The sequence below is a fragment of the Zingiber officinale genome, chromosome 6A, assembly GCF_018446385.1.
Source record: "Zingiber officinale cultivar Zhangliang chromosome 6A, Zo_v1.1, whole genome shotgun sequence".
Lineage (NCBI taxonomy): Eukaryota > Viridiplantae > Streptophyta > Magnoliopsida > Zingiberales > Zingiberaceae > Zingiber > Zingiber officinale.
The window spans coordinates 97,752,755-97,775,581 of record NC_055997.1 but is presented as its reverse complement, the minus strand read 5'-3'; the positions used below and the strand labels follow the sequence as shown (position 1 = coordinate 97,775,581).

The 22,827-nt window shown below is 34.2% G+C and overlaps 1 protein-coding gene and 1 non-coding gene across 5 annotated transcripts; one reads left to right on the top strand and one right to left on the bottom strand.

The window, feature by feature from the left end:
• Positions 1-3,315: 3,315 nt before the first annotated feature.
• Positions 3,316-3,388, bottom strand: TRNAK-UUU. Its single transcript has one exon. It is a non-coding gene; the product is annotated as a tRNA-Lys (tRNA).
• A 1,229-nt stretch (positions 3,389-4,617) lies between these two features.
• Positions 4,618-22,676, top strand: LOC121997072 (molybdenum cofactor sulfurase-like). Of its 4 annotated transcripts, none has more exons than XM_042551305.1 (22): positions 4,618-4,990; positions 5,069-5,167; positions 5,378-5,436; positions 6,112-6,272; positions 7,139-7,302; positions 8,112-8,238; positions 8,462-8,564; positions 8,653-8,698; positions 8,811-8,849; positions 8,950-9,106; positions 11,106-11,206; positions 11,966-12,069; positions 14,819-14,896; positions 16,207-16,308; positions 16,708-16,801; positions 17,417-17,527; positions 18,081-18,145; positions 18,686-18,837; positions 20,339-20,571; positions 21,618-21,763; positions 22,039-22,149; positions 22,315-22,676. In XM_042551305.1, the coding sequence occupies exons 1-22, from the start codon at positions 4,879-4,881 to the stop codon at positions 22,318-22,320; spliced, it is 2,370 nt and encodes a 789-aa protein (XP_042407239.1). In that variant the 5' UTR covers positions 4,618-4,878; the 3' UTR covers positions 22,321-22,676. The 4 variants fall into 4 exon arrangements, with proteins under 4 accessions (XP_042407239.1, XP_042407237.1, XP_042407238.1 ...); XM_042551303.1 differs by having other exon boundaries at positions 4,619-4,990; positions 22,286-22,676; XM_042551304.1 differs by having other exon boundaries at positions 4,620-4,990; positions 21,621-21,763; positions 22,286-22,676.
• Positions 22,677-22,827: the final 151 nt, after the last annotated feature.

Genomic DNA, 22,827 nt, shown 5'->3' with positions numbered 1-22,827 from the left:
GATCTTTAATGATTCTCTAAACATACTCAAGATTAAATGCAATGTCATTATTTTCCTCGTACTATTTTTCATACGTAAGCCGTTATATATCCTCATCAATATGGCCACTACGATACGCACTATAAACACTATTGTAATTTGCGTTGAAGCGATATACCTTTTTTTGAATGATATTGTGTCAGTACAATCATATGATACTTGCAATTCTACTGGGTGTATCTGGAGGACGATTTTCATTATAGTAACTTGCAACACGTCTTCAGAAAGCATCCACCTTCTGATCGTTGCCAACGATTGGATCATCACTGATATTGACAAATGATCTCGCTAAAACCTCATCTTCAACCTTACTCCATGTTCACCGCTTTCTTCTATTTGTAGTGCTAGAATCCACCTTCTCCAAATTTGCGAGTTCAATTGGGGATTCACGGTTAGACAGTTGAGTATTCGGAACAAAAATTGGAGTAAATGGTTAATTTTCCGTCGGAGATATCAAAGGCATACCAGTTGAATGTAGATTAGATGGATAATTTTGTGGATATGGACCATATGAATTATGTGATAGGTATGGATTATATGGATCTAGAAAATATGAAAAATTTAGTGGAATTTAGAAATTTTGGGAAGAAGCATTTTCTACCAAATTTCTAAAGAATCCTCGATTATTTTCATCCATTTATGAGAAAAATAGTAGAGAGAGGATTTTTAGAAGCACTTAGGTGTTTGTATGATTGAAAGAAGTTGTGTAAGATGATAAGTATTTATAGATGGAATTTTGATTTTTTTGTTAAAATAGCTATTAACTAGCCATTATATAAAAATGTGGAACCGCCACATCAGCGGCCCCCTAGAGCCGGTCCCACGGATATGGAGGGAGGTAAATGCAGGTACACAGGTGGAAAGTGCATAGCGGAGACGTTAACCCCAGGCAGTGACACCCCGGGGATCGACCCCTGGACCTTTCAGCCACAGAACCATGCACTCCCCATCTGTGCTACGCCCTGGGGACTATTAACTAGCCATTATATGAATTTACTAGCCGTTGTAGATCTACTAGCTGTTTTTATTCCACTGGAAGAAAAAATAGAGACGAAAGATTTGATGTTTCAGGTCCTGTGCAAGGCCTAATATTTCAGGCCCTGTGCAAGGCCCAAGGAGTTGTCGGTGGCAACTTTTTTTAGTTATATAAACAAATGCTTTGAATACGTTCAAAGTCACGTTGGCATTAACACCATGTCACATTGGTTTTAACACCAATATATGGGTTATAACATTCTAATAACGTACCAATGTGGATGTTCTTATGACTTTCTTTTAATGAGATTTTTATAAAGTTGATAGATTTTTATTGACTTTTATAGAATCTCATATAATTATGAAAAGAATTTTATAGAGTTCTATAGACTTTTTTGCATAACTTTTAAAGATGTTTGTAAATTTTATGGAAATTTATAAATTTAAGGGGTGTATTTAATTTTGGAAAATTATAGGTGGTCATGGTCTCGCATGATATTTATTTTCGAATAAAACCTAAAATACTTAATTAAATTTATTTTTTTAATAAAATAATAAATAACATATTTGTTCATAATTTTTTTTTCAACTTTTTATACTTTTATCTTATTTTAGCTAAAAACAAAGAGAGGATAACATTTGTAATTTTTTTTTAAAAAAACTTTAATAATATAATTTTATATCTAATAATATTATAATACTTTTAAATATTTTTATTTATAAATTTGATCCAAATTATTATGAAATGCTGGTCAACCCTTTAATTTGGTCAAATTTTTAATAAAGTATTGAATTAATAAATTTAATTAGTAATAAAATTAATAATAATATTATTACTTTCATTAGTAATAATATTATTAAAATAAATAAATATAAATATATAAAATTTATTTAGAAATTATTAAGATTTAAATAAATTTTATAGAATATTTTTCCTATTTTCATTAGATTTTATTAAATTATCTATTAATTAAGTTGAAAATTAATTTGATTTATTAATATATATTTTATATTAAAATTAACTAAAATTCTTAAGTTTCTCTTCCCTGTACGCACAGCTCCACCGTCCAAATTGACTTCGACTTTGACCTGCTCGCAAGTAGCCGGCGAAAACATCACCAACCGCCTCAAACAATTTTTTATTTATTTTCTTCCTTTCTGACGCACTGCAAGCTTCACCTGATGACACCCCTCATTGTTTCCCATCATGAGCAACTGAAGAAAATTCTTCGCCTATAGCTTGCCACTGTGAGCCGCTGCTGAAGAAAAGGCTGCAAGCGGCTGTCGTTCCGTTCCGACGGTTTCGATCTATTATTTTACCATTATAACGTTGGAAAACGGTGTTTCGGAGGACTCTCAGTTTTGCATACTGAGAGGTTGATGCAGGTCGTCGAGAGGTTGAACAAGGACATGACCTTTTAGATCAAAGAAATAATCAAAATCGAGGGGTGGGAAGAGAAAAGGCTTATTCGTAAAAAATTAAGGCGATTTGAAGTCGATAGAAATCTCAAGGGTGAGGAGAAGATTTTTTTTTTTAAATTTTATTTTTAAAGTTATACCAAGTATTTTGGAGAGCTTTTATTGGTTAAAATTTTATATCTAAGGAATTCTAAAAGAATCATGAAAATCTATTAAACTTTGGATACCAAAAAATTTTCATAGAGTTTTAAAAAGTCAAGTTTAAATACCATATCATTTTTTAAAAATCTATAAAAATCTAATATGAATATCACTGAATTTCTATAAAATTTATAAAAGTTTAATTGAATATATCTAGATTTTTAAAATCCATAAAAATTATTCAAAATAATTAAAAGTCATTGAATACATCCCCTAAGTTTGGGTTGCGTTCTTCCAAAAATGGCCCTAAAATTTCGAATTATCACACTTTACTTCTTATAGTTTTTTTTTCTATTAACAAACTATCTCTCCCGTATTATGTTTTATAAATATAAAAAAAATAAAAAAATAATAGTACATAAAAAGGACACCTTTATTATTTATTTTCGTTAAAAGATTTTTTTTTTCAAAAATAAACAATATATGAATATATTTTTTAACATTAATTACTATACTTCCACTATAGTATCTAAGTCATAGTTATTACCTATTATATAATTACTATAAGTAAAAAAACTTATTTCAATTTAATCTAAATTATTAAATATATAAAAAACTCTTTATTAAATTTGTTTGAACTTAAAATAAAAATATTATTTTAAAATAAAAATAAATTTAATCATATGGTATAAAACTCCAGCGATCAAAATATAAGTTTCTCAATATTATTTTATAAAAACACGCCGTCTGTGGGAATCGAACCCACGACCACGTGGTTAAAAGCCACGCGCTCTACCAGCTGAGCTAAGACGGCTTTTGAAATGTTGTAGATAATATTATTAATATTAAAATATTTAAAATGAGAATTCCAATAGAGTACTTTTTGATCGTGCTTTTAAGTCCTTTGATCGTTCCTATGATGCGGTCTTAAGATATTCAAATTATTATTATATAGATATTTACAGTTCAATTTTTATAGATAAAGTATTTGTAGGAATTTTTTTCTAAATAATAGATATAATCAAAAAGGATGTTAAACTTTTGAATTGATCGTCACATGTATTTTTCGATTTATCTTATTTTCATAAGACTTACTTATCACCCAGAAATAATTAATAAAATTAATTTGAATTATCAATTTTTTTTTCCCTTTGATCACCTCACCATCATTGCCCCCTTTTGAATTTTTGATCGTCTCATTAATAATTGGCGCTGTCTCATCAACTATCCTATTGACTAGTTGTTTTCCTTTAAGATCTCACCAACCATTTAGAATTTATCTAGGAGAGTAGATTGCCCATCATGAATACTATTTATTAATATTGTTTGCGTCCTATGGAGTTTAGTCAATTGATTTTTTATCAAGCTATTGAACAAGTATTTCTTTATATCAATTTGTTCACAAAATTAAAAGTAGAGATATTGGAGCCTTTTATATAAGTTTTTAAAGAGCTTTCGGTCATCAATATTTATCAAACAAAATTCAATTATCCTATGCTTAAGGAACTCAGAAGGGTTGAAAAAAGTTGTAAGTTCCAACTCAAACTCTTGCTGATGTTGATACTATTAAGCTTTTACTTTCATTGTTAAAAAAACAAAGATATTCATTAGAGAATATTCGTGTAAAAAGATATACACAGCATAACAATTTGCTATATATATATTCATGTTACATGTGTTACATTAAGTGCCCTATTTATTCTCACTTTGTATATATTTATGAGATAATTAATCAAACCTCATCACACAATTGAGAGCACCGGAGTTATGGTTAATAAAAACACAGAAAAGGGCATTGAAACCATTAGCCAATTAGACTTTCATATAGATTTAAGATCTATAATTTTTGCAGCAATTGAACACAAGGGTGCATTTAGAATTATGAAAACACAAAATTTCAAAAATTAATATCATTTTGTGGAAGGAATGATTTTTGAAATGCAATATTATAGTTTGGATGTTTTTTAAATGCAGCATCGTAATAATATTGATGAGAGGAGTAAAATGAAAAATAAGTGCCCGATTTGGAAAATCGAGTTAGGTAGGCCTTTTGGTAATTCCGTAACTGAATTCGCCGCTTCGTGTCCCATTTTTCTCCTCTTCCGTTCGTACGATTCCGAGACCTCCGGGGCCGTCGTGGTTCTTCTCGCTCTTCCCGTTCATCGCCGATCTCCCGCAGCCCATTTAACAGGCCGCAGAGGTGACCCGGGCGAGGCCTCTCCTCCGACTCCGAGGCGTGTTAGGAATCGCGAGGCGGTGCCGTAGAGGAGTCTATCCGCGACCAAGGGTTGATTCGTGGGAACCATGGAGAGGGGGAAAGAGGCGTTCTCGGAACTGTTCGGCAAGGATTACGGCTACCCGGATGCTGTGAATAGCATCGACGACATCAGAGCCTCAGAGTTCAAGCGTTTGGAAGGTCCCGATTCAACTTCCTGCATACCTGGGATGCCTTTTGAAACTCTAAACTTATAGAATTCCTTTTCGGTTTCTCTAGGGCTTACTTACTTAGATCACGCCGGAGCTACGTTGTACTCCGAAGCGCAGATGGAAGCCGTCGTCAAGGACCTGACCACCAATGTTTACGGGAACCCTCGTATCCGTTAATTCCGAAAAGATCATTCTTTTTTATTTTTCGTTTCGTGATTCTCGATGGCTTCTCCACTGAACTATCAGTTATTCCGTATTTCTTATGTTTTTTGTTCGATTGTTCCTCCATTTCTGCTGGATACCCGACGGTTTACAAATGAACACTTCAATGGTTTGAGTGAAGATAGTTACATTGTCCTCTTTGAGTTGGATTTAGATAGCCAGAGTGATTCCAGCATGGCAACTACAGGCATCATTAGTGCTGCACGACAAAAGGTGTTTCCGTCCACTGGTCATCAATTACTTCCCTATGCTTATGGTGCAAAACAATAACTGAATAAATTCTAGATGACTGTTGTCACAACATTGAGCCATGCTATATAGATAATATTATTCTCGTCTTGATACAATTGTTCTTGTTGTTTCATGGGCAGAAATCATTGCTTACAGAACCTTTAAATTTCGAAGTTGTTATTTTTGCATCTTGTTGAGCAAGAGATCATGATTCTAGAAGATGGAAATGCCTCGAACTGATTTATCTTTTTTTTTTTTTTAATTTATACTTGTCAATTATGAATTTGACTTAGATTCTGTCAGTGTAATGTGCTTTCCCTTTTAAAGAATTAGTCTGTGAAACAAGCTCATGCCTAACATTTTAATCGATCGAAGTCTTCTGTTATATTTGAATTGTAAGTTGAGGTATTACTATAAGTTATAATTTGCGATATAAATATAGTATAAATCAATATCTTTTATGCATGTCCTTCTCCATTCATATTTTGCCATGAGTGGAACTATGACTATATGTTTCAAGATTGATCCTTTTATTGTCTTGTAACTTTTTATGGAAATGGCATTCGATAGTGACACCTTGAGCAATGGATTATATTTCAAAAAATTGTTTCACCTTTTCCTGGTGCAGCTAGTAATCAAATTTCTTATGTTAATCAGGTCCTGGACTATTTTAATGCATCACCAGAGAACTACAAATGCATATTTACTTCTGGGGCTACAGCAGCTCTGAAACTAATTGGGGAATGCTTTCCCTGGTCTAGCGAAAGCTTTTACATGTACACAATGGAAAACCATAATAGTGTCCTTGGAATCAGAGAGTATCCTTCTACACCAAATAGTATTTACCTCATGATAAGATAATTCTGAGATGAACTCGCTAATGATACTGAAGAAAATCTTCAATACTCTCTTTCTTCTTTTCCAGATGCTGTGTGCTAATGTTGACAGCTTGGCTGAAATAAACTTCAAACTTAAACACAAGGACTCATGACAACCTTCAGAAACTAAATATCTTAGGCTAAGTACAACTAGGATTGAAGATACAAAATATAACTTGGCTAAAGTAGAAGGAAAAAAAATTAAGGTATGGTTGAACTCGACAAGTAATTCTCACAAGGTATTGTTCAACGTTAGCTGCATTTCTGGTCTAGCTTACAATAAATAATAACATTACAAGATCCATATGCTAAGAAATAATGGAAGTTTAGTGTTTTTAGCATACAAGAGCCATTTTCTTCCTATTACTATTTCCTTTTTGCTTGTTTAGTCTACCTTGGATTTTTTGCAAATTCAGAACCAGGTAATCCAAACAATTTGCTCGCTAAGGACCGTGCATTATGTCTCTGCTATCTTTATGGTAACAACCATGTTTCAAATAAGATTATTAACGTTGGAATGAGAACCACCATGTAGATTTTAGCAGATACAAACCTCAAATTTTGACAAATAACATGGTTCATATGTTGTTTGATTTAGTGGGTTACTAGGTTACATTTGATATTTGAGAGATTATGTTATTATATGACATGTTCACTAGGCTTGCTCAAATTGTTTAACCCTGAATTATGGATTGGAGATGTACTGTATCTTTTAAAAACTTAACATGCCTTTATTTCCTGTTGTATTTTCCACTTACCTACATTCTTTATGTCATTTTGTTTAGAGTATCCTTATTGTTTTCCAGATATGCTCTTGATCATGGAGCAACTGCTGTTGCTGTTGATGTTGAGAATATCACAAATTTACAGAATGGAACTCACAATTCGGGGTTTGTGTTCTCAGAACACACAGTTCAGAGAAGACCTGAAAGTTTATCACTGAAACATGGACAGAATGGCGAACTTTCAGGTATGTAGCTTTTGAAATCTGATGGTACAATATTCTTTAGGTTCAACATGATTGACATTGGAAAAGTTGTAGCTTTTCTCTACACAATTACTTTGTTCTTCAACCTCCATGATGGAAATCTGTAATATAACTCTATATTACCAGTTATACTTGGAATTTTGGGAATGTACTCAATGTAGGATGCTTGTTGTGTATACTGTACCTTATATACATTCAAGAGAATATCCAAAATATTAATTTGATCAAATGAAGAATAACTACCCATAGGAATTGGAAAAAAAGAGATATAGAAATTCATTCATCGCCAGTTACAAAGTTATTCTGGAATCTTCACCTTTGTTTTTTTAAGAGAAAAATGGGAATTAAAATTCATTTGCAAATTTCATAATCCTGAACATGTTCTGCTTGGGCAATAACGCAATTGGCAGATAGTTTTTATTCTTGTTAAATTTGTGGGCTCCATAATCTAATCTTTATCTTGTATATCGTGTGCTCATTTGTTAACTAAAATGCGGAATGCCCTCATACAGTATCTAATTGGCCACTAAACATTTGTTTCCTTGATATGGTTTGTGTTAATTTGAAGAAATCTGTGCCTTACTGTGAATACTATTCTAGAATTATCTGTTGGTAATGATTCCTAGAAAGATAGGAGTGGTTTCTCCATGTCTTCATTGCCTTTAACCTGCTGCTAGAACTGGAAAAAAATAATCTGTACAGATATGCTAACTAGCCTGTGAGCTATTTCTCTCACAATTTGCATCAAATTGATAACTCATGATTCTTTCTTCACATCTTCTGTCACATAGGAAGCACATGCAACCTGTTTGCATTCCCTTCAGAGTGCAATTTCTCAGGTCAGAAATTTTCTCTAGACTTGGTCAACTATGTGAAGGAAGGTACTGGAGAACCTTTCAAAAGCTCACCAGATCTGTGGTAAAATTTGATTTGATTTCATTTTCTTTTTTGGAAATCAAGGTGACAAGACCAAATATTTCACTCCCAGTAAACCCACCGTAATTCTCTCGGTCCTAATTAAGAATTTACTAAAAGTTAAAAATTTCATAAACTATCTGGATTTTGTCAATTGTCATTTTCAGTCTTTCCTTAGAGTAGAAAGAAATATGAATCAATCAAATTAAATGCTTTTAAACTGCAGTGGTCGTTGGATGGTCTTGATAGATGCTGCCAAAGGATCTGCTACTGAACCACCTGATTTGGCTAGATTTCATGCTGATTTTGTTGTCTGCTCTTTCTATAAGGTAAATAGACACAAATAATTGAATCTATTTTATGCTCAATACTGTGACTTTGAGATTTAATGCACTCAGTTTGTTCTTTCTGTGTTAGATATTTGGATATCCTACAGGGCTTGGAGCACTTATCATTCACTCTGGTATGCATTCTGCCCATAATGGGTAGACTAACAGCAAGTGTTCCTTTAAGTAACTTATGAAAATATTGAAAACATTACACTCTTTGATTTTCTAATAAAATTTGAATTACAGAAGCAGCACGAATTCTTACAAAAACGTACTTCAGTGGAGGTTAGTACAATAATACTTATTTGACAACGTGCATGTTAGTGTCTTCTTTTCTCTACCATACTGTTGTTCTGTTACAAAATCTATGTATCCTTCTCTCCAGGCACTGTTTCTGCTTCCATTGCTGATGTTGATTTCATAAAGAGAAGGGAAAACATTGAACAAGTTCTTGAAGACGGTACCTTGTCCTTTTTGGCTATAGCCTCCATCCATCATGGATTCATGATAATCAATAGATTGACTTCTACTGCTATATTTCGGTAGGATAACAATGTTCAGAAAATTTGATGCTCTTTTTCTTATCGGCATACTAAAAGTTGATGTTTTAAAATATTTGATCATTTGATGTAATTCCTATAAGGATCAAGGAAAGGAGATAGAATGCCCCTTAGGGCATGGTGCAACGATAAGGCACTTCAGTGACAAGCAGGAGCATCACGGTTCGAATCCCGCCCAGAAAGCATTTGCCTACAGTGGGATTATGGACCGTGAATGTCCGATGCCGAGTGCATGACGCAAGCGCTTCCTAGATTTATCTTGGTGGCCGGTGGAAAATTTCTGTGGGGCTGGACCGGTTGCCTCCAGGATTAGTCGGTTCAAAGAGCTGGATGCCTAGAGTACCCAAAAAGAAAAAAGAAAAAAAAAGACAGAAGAACATCCAGCAGATGAATTTCTCATGCTTCTCTCTATCTATATTGAGTCTCCTCTTCCTTATATCATGGTACAGGATGAGACTTTGAAACTTGCCCTTGTGCTTGTGAGTAACTATACTAACCTAGACCAGTTCAATACAACTTATATGCACTACAACTGAGAATAATACTTTCTGCTTTGATACAATGCTAAATTAGATTGCCACCATTTATCTTTAAACTTCAGGGTATGAATTTTTGGTTATTTTCACTTGTAAGACTTGGAAAGTGATTTTCTTCTATGATACAGTGTTAATATAGGTTGGGTGACCATTTTTTTTAGCTTAAGATATTTATCAAGTGATTCTTTTTGAGATACAGTAGTGGTTCACACATAGGTAGCCTAGGAGGGAGCTTTTTGACATTTTGAATGACTAAGTGATGTGAGTTGCCTCCAAATCGTAAGCTCTTAAGTTGTTATTGTTTTTAAGCTTGCATTGATTTTACTGCCTTTTTGCTTGATCGCACAATTTCACATTTTTATAAATGTGTCCACTTGTTGGAACTGTTGCTCATGGATGGCTCTAATACTAAGCTGTTAGGTGCTTGTTTAACCCTATCACTCTAATACTGTCTGCTCTTCAATTATATTTTGCAGAGAGATTGCCTCTCTCTCTCCTTTGTCTCCATTGTGTGCTATTTTGCCTTCTCTGTGACAGCTTCTCCCTACCACATATGTTTCCAGTCTTGCTGAAAACTTATATTTTAAGATCTATTGCTATGACAACCTCTCCTCCACATGCCTTCCAGTCCACTTCCCATAACTCTAGAGACAATAAACATCACTAATCCTATCACTATTTGAAAAACAAAATCTGTATCTTTTGTATCCTTTCAAATAGTGACTTCCACATGTTTAAGTTATTTACATTACTTTTTTTAGTTAGTTACATGTTCCATAGTTCTTCATTTTTTTTTATATTACAATTTTGCTTTGTTAACATTAGATCAAAGTTGAAATTGTAAACTACAGATGCACTTGCGAGAACATGATAGGTTCGGGGGAAGAAAGGATCAAAGGATGTGACATCCTTATTTAGTTCCAATACATGGAGAGTTGTTAGCTAATGAAGGGGTTTTTGGTTTACCTGAGTGTACTACTATTAACTTTGGCTTATGCATTCTGTTAGGCCTAATGAGTTAATATGGCAATTCTCCGATTTTGATAATATGTGACAATTTGGTATTTGAGCAAAATTCTATACTATTGCCTAGGTTTGATAAAGTGTTTAGAAAGACTTTCTGTATGATGGGGGACGCCATTTAACCTAACTCTTTGCTGATTGGAGATGATTCTGGGTCATAAATTAGATTTTGGGGTTTGACTGCGATTTCAAGCTTTAAGTAAAGATTATGACATAGTTCTGTTTTTTATCTTGTTAACTTGATGCTTGTAGACTATGTTTTTATCTCGATTCTTGTAAACTATGCAAATTAAACAAAGATTCAATCCAGTGGTACTGAGGTTCTATTTGTTTTTGTTCATAATCCAATGGCATTGACATTTATCTTTCACCTCCTACTACATTTACCCCAAGAAAAATTTTCTTGCTTACATCCTTTTCAGACATACAACATCTCTTGCCGCTTATACTAGAGACGCCATGATGGGCCTAAAGCATGCAAATGGAGTGGGTGTTTGCAACATCTATGGAAAATATCTCTCAGGTCAGTATGAGTTTTGCAGGAGTCAGTGTTATAATCAAGTAATATGCCCTCTCTCTTCGTTTTCAAACAAATTTGTTCACTATCTGTTGATTTCCGAAAAACCTGTTTCTTCAAAATCGAGGATTCCTGGCTGACAGTCTAGTTCATGCCTCATATTTTGGAGCAGATCAAAACCATGCATGAATTAGGATTCTGTCCACATTTTATTCTAGGACAATGAAGAAAAACACTTGCTAGATTTTTTTAAGAATTTCAACAGAAATGCTGTGTCCATGCTTCCTTTATATATACATTCTCTAAAAACGTGGAAGTTTTCCCTTACAATTCAATGTAGATAAATTGTCCTCCTCATATGCCTTTTCTTGTAGTTAATACATTTCATTTAGGGAGTACATAGAGGCTCTAGCTAACCTATCATATTGTCCATTGGACCCATTCAGAACTATTTACTTTTCTTGCTATTTCACTTCAAAGGTCATTCTTAAGGGGAATTCTAAGATAAATTATCTTAGGATAAGTACTTCCAATTTTCTTGCAATATCATTGTATGTATTTGGTGATGACAAACTAGTTAACATCAAATGCATGTGTTTGCATGCGACTGTCTTACTGAATATAAGAACAACATTTTTTTTATGTTAAACCAATATAGTTTGGAGACGAGAGATTCAACAAGGAATGTATTGGATTATTATTCAGTTTTCATATTCATTATTTTACTCTAATATCTCAAGTTTAATTATTTCATTTGACATCTAGACAAAGGTCCTACTATTGCATTCAATTTGAGAAGAGCAGATGGCTCCTGGGTTGGATATCGTGAGGTTGAAAAGTTGGCTTCTCTTTCAGGAATTCAGTTGCGGGTGAGGAAGAAATTATTACTTGACATTTTTTCTTTTTCCAGTCTATATACTGACATCCTTCTCTGGAGTGTGACACTTATGTTCAGTGAGTTTGCATTCTCAAGTTCACTGTTCATTTTTATGAACAACATGAATAGAATTTACACGTTATTAGTAATTTAAAGTAGATGCTGGAAGTGAAAAGAGCAAAACTTGTAGTATTCTGCTTCGGATGATATCTATCTCCAAATTTTTGAACCTTTCTCTCATTGACATCACTCATCTTCCTGTTAAATTGAGGAGGAGCAAAGCAGTTTAATTTTAATAGATTGACAATTTCTGAATCAAGCCTACAACAGTAAGAAGTTCTGAGATTCCAATTTATTTCAGTTGCATGTGCCTTTTTTCTCATTGGATTATGACGAAGATAAATAGTAACATTACAGTCACATAACATTACTTTGGAAGAATTGAACTAAATCCAGATTCATCTAAAATTTTTAAGTTTTGCGTTAGACACATGCAAAATATCTTAATCGTACTCAAGAGGAGAGGCAAGCTGTCCGTGAGTAATAGTCCACTCCTTGATGAACCACTAATAACTAATACTGGCTAACTAGTCCCATTTAATATATTAAAACAAGGAGCTCCTCTAGAGTGTAAGAATGCTTGTATTTCTTATCTATCAAGAATGTGGTACACTAAATGATAATGCTTATTCTAGATATTTTAATTAATCTATGAATAAGTATGCTTGAAGGGGAGCTTTGGCACAACGGTAAAGTTGTTGCCGTGTGACATGTGACTTATGACCTAGAGGTCACGGGTTCGAGTTTCGGAAACAATCTTTTGCAAGGCAGGGTAAGATTGCATACAATATACCCTTCCCCGAGACCCGTATTGGCGGGAGCTTCATGCATTGGACTGCCCTTTTTTATGAATAAGTATGCTTCAAGCAACAATTTATGAGCCATATTCATTGATGATCAAAAGTTGCAAATAATCATGTGATTCTCAATAAGCATAAAAGGGACAATCAAATCGGAAAGACAATGCAAATTCTGGAGCAAGATTCCTGTGAGTGAGCCAATACTCTACTAGGTTTTTAACCTAGGATTTCATGTTAGTCGATCTTTATGCCTTTTATTTTCTATCATGCTAGCATGACAATATTGAAAATAAAGTTTGAAATCTTGAGCCTAGCTGGAGTTTCCATTCCCTGCATGCTTGAGAGTTAAGAGATGCTGAGTGTACCAGGTGCCAGTGCCACTGAGTGTACCTATTGGACGATAACCTACGTATTGAATCATTTCGGCTTGTCACAGAAGTCTCGCAGACCACAAACGAACCTGTTGCCATTGCTGGATCTTGCATAGAAATCATTGCCACCACCCAAAAGCTCCATGGATTTCACATGCAATCATTGCTGACCTTGCACCACCTCGCTTGTTGCCAAAGTGTCGCAGACCACAATCGAAGCTGTTGCCATCACTGGATCTCGCACAAAAGTCAGTGCCGACACTCGAAAGCTTCATGGATATGTGCAGTCATTGCCAATCTCGTGCCACCTTGCAGAATCCTCACGTAACTTAGGGGAAGCCACTAGCTGCATTACCATCATCATCACAGAAGCTTTGCAAGGAGTTTTATTGTCTCAGGTTGTATTGCTTGCTGGTTGGTGGGCAAATCAAAATATTGCACCCATTGATTAAAATAATATGAAATTGTAAACCATGATTCAAATTCTCTCCCAAATATTCTTGTGCGTGCTCTGGTGTTACCTTTGCAAGGTATCTCGACGGTCACTGTTCGTGAAAACAAAATTTTTATAAGTGTGCTCAGACTTATGCAAATGTATCACACATGAAATGACTACAAACTAGCTCACTCAAAAGCCCTTCACTGGAAACTCTGCACGTTTCAAACTTTCCACATAAGCTCTTAAAAAGTTTACTCAATTATACTATAGGGGTTACAGACTGTTTTCCTCTCGTATTTTCTCAATTTTTTACTCAACTATGGAACCTTCGTACCCCAATTAGACAGTTGATCTTTTTCAGTTTTTGTAGCCTTTCTTTGTGATGCCCTCAAGGCCTCAACTACAAGGATCCTAGTCATTTACTGCTTAACTTATTCTAATGTTACAATTAGGTGCATACAACAAATAACAACAATAACAATCAAGTCTTATCCCACCAGGTGGGGTTGGAATTAGGCGCATTCAAGCACAACAAAAATTAAGCAACAATAGAGTTTTGTAATGTTCAATGATTTCTTCTCCTCCTGTTATTTTTCTTAAAGCACTTTCATTGAAGTTGATGGCTCCTGAAGCTTGATTGAAAGAACTTGATAAGAGAGAGAGAGAGTGACTTGATTTCAAAGTACATTCAAGTCTATTAAATTTGCTTGCATTCTCATCCGCCTTTTGTTAGTGAGTAAATTAAGGTCAAGATATAAAGTTTGTTGATCAATCTCATTCTGATTTCTGGATATAGATTTCTTCTTATTTCAGTTGACTGGTTTAGGTTTTTATTTTATGTCTTTTTGCCAAAGATTAACAGGTCAATCAACAAAGATCACATTCTTCATTTATTTTAATAATTATGTCAATATATTATCTTGGTTAGTCGGTAAAAATTCTGTCATAACCAGGAAAATAAATATATTAATTTATCAGTTTATCTTGTTTGTTTCTTTATTGTGAAATCTACAATGGTCAATTCATTCTTTCTAACCCTTTTTTTTAACTTTTAAAATGGTTTTACTATAGACTGGCTGCTTTTGCAACCCAGGTGCTTGTGCCAAGTATCTTGACTTGTCTCATTTCGATCTTATCGCTAATCTTGAGGTAAATTTCATCTTTCTTATCATTTATTTTGATTTCCCTTCATTTATCTTTCCATGTCTTTATGTAGGGAAAGAGGGAAAGATTTGCAACTTCTTGTCATGATAATTTCATTTATCTACAAGTGAAAATGATTAACATGGTGTCATAGATTAGCAAATAATTTGATTGGAAGAGTAATCTGTCTTATGAGTATTTATTTAATGTTTCATTCATAGTTTAAACTATCCTGTTTCGGTTGGAAAGAGGCACAGCTTATATTTGCACCCATAGAGCAAATTAGAACAGGGTTGGCACAAGCAAAAACTATGTGCTTCTCCCATGCCCACTGAAACTAGATGAAATGAAAAGACACATATTTTGATCTTACTGGTGGAGATGGATCCGTCACATGGAAAAAATAGAGAGGAAACTAATGTGGTTCTTGAGTATCTCCATAAGAAGCAAGAAGCGGAAGGTATATTTGATGGGCGAAGGGCAGCTGCTCTCTAATGAAGAATTGAGGGCATCCATTTGCAATAGCTGCAGAATGGAGCATCCTTTTGCTCCCGTGATGATCTGAGGCATAGTAATGGAGCAAGGGATGAGCCTGTGGAGAGGATATGAAGGGAGGTAGAATATAGAGTATAGGATCTGGAGATCAGGGAAGCATTGGAAAAAAGGGGGACACACATCCCCTAATATTATAGTTAATGGATCCAACTTGTAACTTAACCCAGTTCAATTGATAGCAAAATTCTAATACATAATCGATGATTAGTCTGATGTTTTAAAGTATCAGTTATGTGACTAATCCAGAATCAAAACTCAAGGGACATTTTCTGAAGATAGACTGCTGGGTAATGACTTGATGGCTGTCAGGCTCAATGATACTTGAAAGTCACAATATAAAGCTATTGTAAGAGCAAGTTATCACACTTGATTTAGATGTTATCTTGACAATACTAATGACAATGTTGAATGGTTGGGGGACAAGCCTTTATAAGTTTGTGACAACATTCATAGTAAATGTAAAGTGTAATAGATTAGTAATAAGAAGAAGTATTAGATATATTAGAACAGTATTAGGTTAATTGGAGATGCATATGCTGCACTACCATGAACTTATAAAGTGCAAGACTTGGTTCTATGGTCATTGTTCAGTGGCATGAACATCAGCTAATAAATATGCAACATTTAAAGGGGCATATTTTATGTTCTTGTGGCGTATCACAAAGAAGAGCATGTTTATGATACAGCATTTTGATAAACATTTCCACTTTTTGTTATGTAAGTACATGCTTATTGATTGGTTATTGATTTATTTTTGTCAGGCAGGACATGTTTGCTGGGATGACAATGATATCTTGCATGGAAAACCAACTGGAGCTGTCAGGATATCCTTTGGTTATATGTCAACATACGAAGATGCAGAAGTACTTTATAGCATCCGTGTTTCTATTATTTTGCTTAGTCATGCTTAACTTCTTACCTTAAACTTATAGGATAAACATTGATCTGATCTAAATGTGAGGCACTGTATAGCCCCTCGGGATTTGAATTTTAACTCTCTTTCATTATACATATTATGTTGGGGGTAAGTTTATAATGAAACACTAGACACAAAAGATAATTATGTTAATTTGTTCACAGTTTATTGTTTTCAGTATATACATGATAATACATCAAACTAATGAGTTTCCTCAATATGTTGTTGTACATAACCTAGAAAATTTATAAGTGTAGTAACTCAAATATTTTTGGAAATCGATTATTTAGTTTTTATTCCTTTTGGAATACTATATGTTGTTAACTACTATCGCTTCTTGTTGCAGATTTTCCTAAGATTTTTAGACAAAGCTTTTGTGAGCAAGTCCGATTCATCTGCAGACATAGTTGCATTAAGAATGGAGAGTGACCCACTTTCAGGTATAAGTTGCCTCTTTGTCTGCCTTCGAACATTTGAATTGAGTTGGAGAAACAATTCCACCGATCAATTTCTTCCTCTATTTTTTCATTAGGAAAATAAATGAGTTTTGGAACGAGAATGGTGATGCCGGTGCATGTCTACAGAAATCATTAATAGTAGCTTGCAACCAATCATATACATTGGTCCTAACTGGTCAACAAAATAGTGTTTTAGGTGAAATTTTGAATAAGCAACTTGATCTGATTGTTGAGCACTGATATATCCTCGAGGGTTCAATAACTTGGATGGAAGATATAGGGAGGAGCCAAAATGATAAAAAAATGTACATAAACGTTGGAGTTATTTATCTAATTTTGTGACCCTTTCCTGCTTTTCTCTTATATCTTCCATCCAAGTAATCAAATCCTGAGGGATGTTGCTTTCAAATGTGAAGTCATAATAACTAAGCATTTTTCAATCAAAATTCTATGAACATAGATTGTGATAGTGAGTAAATATTAGATCCTTTAATTTGCTGATTTAGAAATATGAAAATAATTTTGCTTATCTTTTTTTGTTTGTATAATTCCACCACATTCTTTTTAATTAGTTGGATCTTTGTTTACATGTTGCAGATCTTGGTTCCAAGCAGCTTGTACATGGAATTCAGTTGAAGTCCATCACAGTTTACCCTGTAAAATCTTGTGCAGGATTTACCGTCCATAAATGGCCTTTAAGCAACATAGGTAATACCTTATTTGAGCAACATAGGTAGTAGGACCTTATTCTCTTGTAGCTATCTTTGTTTTTGGGACACATTTGACATTTAATTCCTCCTCATACATAAATATGCTAAATATGAAAATTTTGTGAATTTGATGCTTCATAAGAGAACCCATCAAATATGATCTAGGTTAACAAAAATAAAAAAATAAAAAGGTTTAATAATCTATTTTTTGCCTTGTAGTATCAGATGGTAAAGGTTACAAAGGTATGACAAATCCTTATTATATTTTATTATTTTTTCTTTTGATAAATTAATAATTCAAAGTTTCTACTTGTTTGGTCTAATTTGACTTTGTTCAAGTTAGTGACGGCTAGTTTTGAGTCAACCAAATGTTGTCATAAGTATAAGCTACATTGAATTGAATTGACAAGGCAATTTTTAATATAAATCTAGGAAAAGCATGGATTGAAATCTTGTTTGGTGTTACGCTGCACAATTGAGTACCATTTCATATCATATGCTCTTTTTGTTGTTGATATCATATGCTCTTTTTGCTTTTGATATTTTGCTAGGTTTAAAATATGATCGAGAATGGCTTCTCAAAGGACCAACTGGAGAAATAATTACTCAGAAGAAGGTAAGTTCATATGATTTTTTTGACTATCTGTATGAATTTCTGATTATGGTTTCACCTTTTTGCCTTCACTTTTTTCTTTCCAATAAGTAATGACTTCAAATGGTTTTTTATGATTCAAGCTTCTTTACAAGCAGTGTGCATCTGCCATTAATGCTACTTGACTCGACTACCTTGGAGCAATTTTCTTAAATATAATGCTGATATTGGTCGAGCAACTCTGACTTTGTCTCATGTGTAACCAAGTAGATCTTGCTTTAATATTATACTCAATAAGAAGTATGCTAAAAGGTACTCTAGACAACAACTGAAAGATAAGTGTTGTAATTTGCTGAAGTTATTGAAACAATGCCAATTTGCTGATATGTGTTTTATGATTTTGATTTTGAGAGGCTAATTGGTAAATCAAGAAAGGGAAAATCTGTATCCTTGTGAAAAGATAGGACTGTGTATAAACCTGAAATAGCAATTGGAATTGCAATTCATTTCCATACTACACAGTCCTCTTATACAAACCTGAAATACTGATATTTGCAATTGCAGGCTCCTGAGATGTGTAATATTCAGACATTTATTGATTTGGAGAAAGGAGTACTCATTTTAGAATCACCACGTTGCAACGAAAGATTGCAAGTCTCCATTCTGAAAGATTCACAGTGTGATGGTGTGCTGGAAATGAATATTTTTAATCAAAGGCACGTGCTATTTTTCCCCAAGTCTTTTTCTGAATAAAAATGTAAAATGACCTAGGATATTTTATCATATTAAGAGTAATGAAATTATTCAGATACAAGAGCGAAACAAAAAAAAATAAAAATAAAAATAAATGGAGGGTATAAGAAGCTAAATGTTGTTTGAATTTATGCCTGATGGAGCTGCTTTCAGTCTCTCATATCGGTAAAAGGAATGTAATAAGGAGCTTGCTTGAGAAGTCGCATTTTGGATCCCCTCAAAAAGTGAGTTTGTTGTGAGATTTTCCCCAGTATTAGAGTTATTTGTGTTGTGGGATTTGTCCATATTAGTATTTCAAATGTTGGGTTGTTTCATTAGTCATGCAATATAATTCTCTTCCCCCCAATATGGGATCAGAGCCAGCATTTTTCGAGCATTAGAAAATCAAGAGTATCCATAGGGAGTGATCACCGATTTTAATGTGAATCAGAGGCCCTTCCCCACATCCATGCCTTCTTTCTCTCTCAGGCTTAGTGTTTTTGAAGCATAGCACTAGCATATATGCATAAACTTTTCTCCACACTAGCATATTAATCATTTGAATTACTTGGATTTAGCCATGCGCATAGCCAATGAATATGTGTCTAGGTTCCAATAAATCATTTATTTAAAAGAAGTTTTGAAATCAGTTCAGGGGGACCTAGCATCCTAAATATCACTTTCTTTGACAGTGGTGAGGGATAACAAAGTTAATCTGGTTTCACATCAATACGGATGAATAGTCTGAATATAAGAAGTTAACTGTTGTTTAAATTTATGCCTGATGGAGCTGCTTTCATTCTCTCATATTGGTAAAATGATACTGAAAGGAATGTAATAAGGAACTTGCTAGAGAAGTCACATTTTGGATCCCCTCAAAAGTGAGTTTGTTGTGAGATTTTCCCCAGTAAGAGTTATTTGTGTTGTGGGATTTGTCCACATTAATATTTCAAATGTTGGGTTGTTGCATTAGTCATGCAATATAATACTCTTCCCCCCCAATATGGGATCAGAGCCGTCATTTTTTGAGCATTAGAAAATCAAGAATATCCATAGGGAGAGATCACCAATTTTAATGTGAATCAGAGGTCCATCCCCACATCCATGCCTTCTCTCTCTCAGGCTTAGTTTTTTTTAAGCATAGCACTAGCATATATGCATAAACTTTTCTCCACACTTGCATATTAATCATTTGAATCACTTGGACTTAGCCATGGGCATAGCCAATGAGTATGTGTCTAGGTTCCAATAAATCATTTATTTAAAAGAAGTTTTGAAATCAGTTCAGGGGGACGTATGCGTCCTAAATATCACTTTCTTTGACAGTGGTGGGGGATAACAAAGTTAATCTGGTTTCACATCAATACTAATGAATAGTCTGTGAACTCAAGTGCATGCTGACATTTATTTATTTATGCATAAATTTTAAATTCTTGTGCTCTGACTTGTTGTAATATTGCCTTGAAATTTTTTGTTTGGTCATAGATACAAGGTGCAGGCATATAATAATGAAGTGAATAGATGGTTTGCTGAAGCCATTGCTTGGCCTTGTACTTTTGTGAGATGTTCAAGTTCTGAGTACCGATCTTGTAACAATACTCGAGGCAGAGGAAAAACATGCAGAGATACATGGGGGAAGTTGAACTTTGTAAATGAAGCACAGCTATTACTAGTGTCAGAGGAGAGTGTCTGTGACCTGAACAGCCGGTTAAACTCCAGTATGCCTCTGTGATTATCTACTTAGCTGTGGATTTGTTTTATGCTTTTCAGTAATTAAATATATTACATAGGATAATCATGAATCACTCCAATTATTTCCCACTTTTCTCCATCAATTAGTATGGTGTATAAATTCCATGTGCTTTAGAATCTTTTCGTGGCTCATTATGCCAAGACTTAGTAAGATTTTAAGTATTACCCAAGGGGTCATCCTTGACTATGCTGACAATAGCCAGTCTATCAATCTTTCTCATATCATCCTTGACTATGCCAACAATATCCAGTCTATCAATCTCTCATATCGGATTCTCTTTATGTTAACGTAGATGATCTTTTAAGCTATTCTTACTTGGGAAGAAGGGCAAGATGGTGAAGGTTGCCAGGAAAAGGGAAGACAATAATTGAATTTATTATTTTCTATGAAGGAACAAGGAATAGGAAGAGGAGGAAAGGAAAGATGAGCCTTCTTTGCTCCAAATTGATCCATCTACAAGTGGTGCACAAGAAGAGAGTAGCTTGGTTTACACAAGATTTGCCAACCCATTACCCATTTTCACAAGACTTGCCATTAGTGAATCTTCGTCTTGGCTGTCAGTTCTCCCCATCTTCACATGTGAAGAAATTTTTTCCATCTTCATTTTCGCCGCACCCTTTCTCAAGCTCAGTCGTTGAAACTCCATCCCACTTTCTCTCTCTCTTGTTTCCCTTCCTAAACATAGTCTCAACATTAACTTTCATATAACTTACTAATTTGAGTAAGATCTGATAATTGCTATTTGAAAGTAGAGTGATATATGCAGGAGCTTTTACTTGGTCACACATAGGAAATGATCAAACTACTAACTTATTCAGATAATGTATCTTTTTATTGTGATGAACTAAGATTTATAATATGTTATTTAATTTTGTGAATGTCTACAGGGTAAATTTCTCTGTTAATTCCTATTACTTTGGTGAAAAAGCAGCAAGCTTAAGTTACTCTAACATTTTATTAACAATTTTGTTTTTATAGAGAGATAACCATGAATCCATATTATGTTATCAGCAGATATTTTGGTACAGAACGCTCAATCTGCACAAACTGTGCCTATCAACGCAATGAGATTTCGACCAAACCTTGTTATTTCAGGAGCAGAACCATATGCAGAAGATACCTGGAGAAGCCTTTATATCGGAAAATCTCACTTCAGTGTAAGTCTGTACAAATTATGGATTTAGTATGTATTATATGGAAGGCTGAATTTAGTGGATAATTTATAAAAAGGATGGACAGGTCGAGTAGAGTAAGGAATAGCAATTCCATGTTCCTTACCCAATCAGAATCCAGTTAAGATAATCTGATTATCATACAATTAGATGTATAATGTTTTTACATGTTCTCATATGGTTGTAGCCGCTGTAGTAGAATATTGTAGACCTATAATTTCCCTTGCCGTGATTCATCAATCTGGTCTCTTCTTGTGCAGTCTTTAGGGGGTTGCAGTCGTTGTCAGATGATTAATATTGACCAGCAGTCTGGACAGTTGCTCAGGTCAAAAGAACCTTTGGCAACTCTAGCATCATACAGACGGGTGCAGGTCAGTCATGCTAATATGCTACTCCACATGCCGGTGATTTTATCGATATCTAATAATGCCTACCATTCTTATTCCAATTGAGAACTTTTTTTTTTTTCTGTTTTTTTGTTCAACATATTAATTCTCATCGAAACAGGGTAGGATACTATTTGGCATCCTTCTAAGGTATGAAGCCAAAGATTGCGATGGAGAACAAAATAGTGGTGCAGAAACATGGCTTCAGTCGGGGCAAGAGGTGTATGCATCCAACGAGCAAACGATGGAAGATACCTCTTAAGATACTTACAGGTGTTGAACACTAAATGTTGTTTGATTAATAGTAAAATTTACTTGTAAAGGAGGAAATTGCTGACAGGTCCATGGAGTGAGTGGGCAACAAGAAAAAAAAGATTTTAAAAAGTTCCATCAATACTATACAGGTTCAATAAAATATATACTGATTGCTTCCAATTGTAGGAAGCAATCTTGTAAACCTTGTAAAAACATAATTATAGTCTTAAAGAAATCTTGAGTCATTGATGAAATCACAATATATTTGTTCTTTGAGTCTTGACTCCTCGTACATATAGGCTAAACCTCTTGCTACCCCAAGCAATACATCGAATCGCTTTGGCCAATCAAGATGCAAACTGCTTTTCCCTGCAATTCCAAAACGGTTAAAAGCTCCCATAAAGTTTA